Below are 1777 nucleotides of genomic sequence, written 5' to 3' on the forward strand. Positions count from 1 at the left end.
TTTTTTTTTTAGCTGAAAGTGGATCAGTGGGTGACACAACTGTCCCAATTCACACCACACACAATCTCTCACCCCATGTCCGGAGCAGATCACCCTTTCGTTGGTGCCGGGGCACGTGCTGAAGTTGAATTCCTGCACTGGGAGGCATTTGTGATTAAAGCAGATGCGATCCGTTCCACACGCTGTTCCATCCTCTACGTATCCCAAATCAGTGTCGACGTCAATCAGCACATGCCCTCCACTGAAACATTCAAACTCACTTTAGGAAAATCAGTCACATAGAAAGCTGAAGTGAGTGTGTGTTTGTGTGTGTACCTGCAGTCCAGTGAGGCGCTGTGCTGGGCCACAGAGAAAGATGTCAATCCTCCCTGTAACTCTCCTAGTCTGGGTGCAGGAGAAATGTTGGAGCACAGCAGGTATCCACAGTGTACATCCCTAAATACACACACATGCACACGTTTTAATCTAGACAGAGCACATAAAACTAAGGTAATTCCATAACAAACTAGAAAAAAATTGGAAAAGCATAATTTGCAAGCCTGGAAAAGTTCATAGAAATTCATATGAATTTCTATTATGTATTAATACACATACACATACACTTTTTGTTGTATAGAAAGCCTGTTATTTAGTTTCCCATCAGTGTGATATGACTGTCAAACTCACTGTTTTTTGCACTGAATCCAGGTGTCTCTATCTCGTCCACAGTTGCCCTTCTCTGTGCCCTCAATGTTGAGTTTCTCATAGCAAAACTTATCAGCCGATGTTGCTTCTTTAGAAACAGAAACGTCACACTAATCATAATTACCTCAGAACCACTAACTAAAATCAATGTTTAAGTACTAAAATTAATCAAATAAATTAAAGCCAAATAGAATAGAAGAATGAACACATTAAAATATTATTAAAAACAACTAATAAAAACTAACAAATTCAACTAAAAATGACAAAAGCACATAACAAAACTGCTAAAATTATCAAATTAAAATGAAATATAAAATTTAAAAAAGAAAAAAACAAAAATAATATTAAACAATGTAATGGCTTATAAATAATATTAAAACAACAGTCACTCACTCTCTCCCCAGAGGTATTTGCACTGTCTGTCCTTGGTTTTGCACCTGCCATTGAAACATCTTCCCTACAATGTGTTGAATGAGTTGAAATGAAGACAAATAGGTTACAGTGACATATCGAAATAATATGAAATAATAAATAATAAATTATGACTGTATTACTGTATTATATATATATATTTGATATATAAAAACTCACTTGGTCTTTCTCACATGTGTACCCATCCATCTTGTGCAGGTTTGGAGGACACTGTGAAGAATATATTTAGTCTTACACTTTAAAGCATGTTTAGAATGGCATACTATCTACTGTTTTTAAAACATGTAGTACATAGTATATATACCAGGTATAGTAGGATATGTGAATTTTATGTATGCATGGAATACCGGTATGACCTACTAGATTTGCAGAAATGTGCAATATACAGCAGAGCACACTAAATGAAATAGCGTATCCCATAATGCAAAGTGTTTGACATGAACCAGAAGCAATATCTTGATTACCAAATGACTGCCATGCCATTAAACAGATTAAAAAGATTAAGGTGCAAAAAATTATGATGATAAATGAATTGTTCAGTTTTTGTTTTTTTTCAGCTGTTTGGACTTCTGATGGCACCCATTCACTGCTGAGGATCCATTGGTGAGAAAGTAATGTGATGCTAAATTTCTCCAGATCTGTTCAGATGAAGAAACAAACT

At 35.5% G+C, this 1777-nt stretch overlaps 1 protein-coding gene across 1 annotated transcript in view; it reads right to left on the reverse strand.

The window, feature by feature from the left end:
- LOC107576621 (disintegrin and metalloproteinase domain-containing protein 22-like) overlaps positions 1 to 1432 on the reverse strand; it is a gene marked incomplete at its 3' end in the record, with an annotated part of 22384 nt that extends 20952 nt beyond the window's left edge. Inside the window, exons 1-5 of the mRNA XM_016262769.1 lie at positions 1276 to 1432; positions 1078 to 1141; positions 667 to 772; positions 316 to 435; positions 73 to 241 (exon numbers count right to left, since the gene is read on the reverse strand). Coding sequence (XP_016118255.1) covers positions 73 to 241; positions 316 to 435; positions 667 to 772; positions 1078 to 1141; positions 1276 to 1305 — 489 coding nt within the window. The remainder of the gene's footprint in view (positions 1 to 72; positions 242 to 315; positions 436 to 666; positions 773 to 1077; positions 1142 to 1275) is intronic.
- Positions 1433 to 1777: the final 345 nt, after the last annotated feature.

Source organism: Sinocyclocheilus grahami, unplaced genomic scaffold (genome assembly GCF_001515645.1).
Source record: "Sinocyclocheilus grahami isolate Dianchi unplaced genomic scaffold, SAMN03320097.WGS_v1.1 scaffold4050.1, whole genome shotgun sequence".
In the NCBI taxonomy this organism is placed as follows: Eukaryota; Metazoa; Chordata; class Actinopteri; order Cypriniformes; family Cyprinidae; genus Sinocyclocheilus; species Sinocyclocheilus grahami.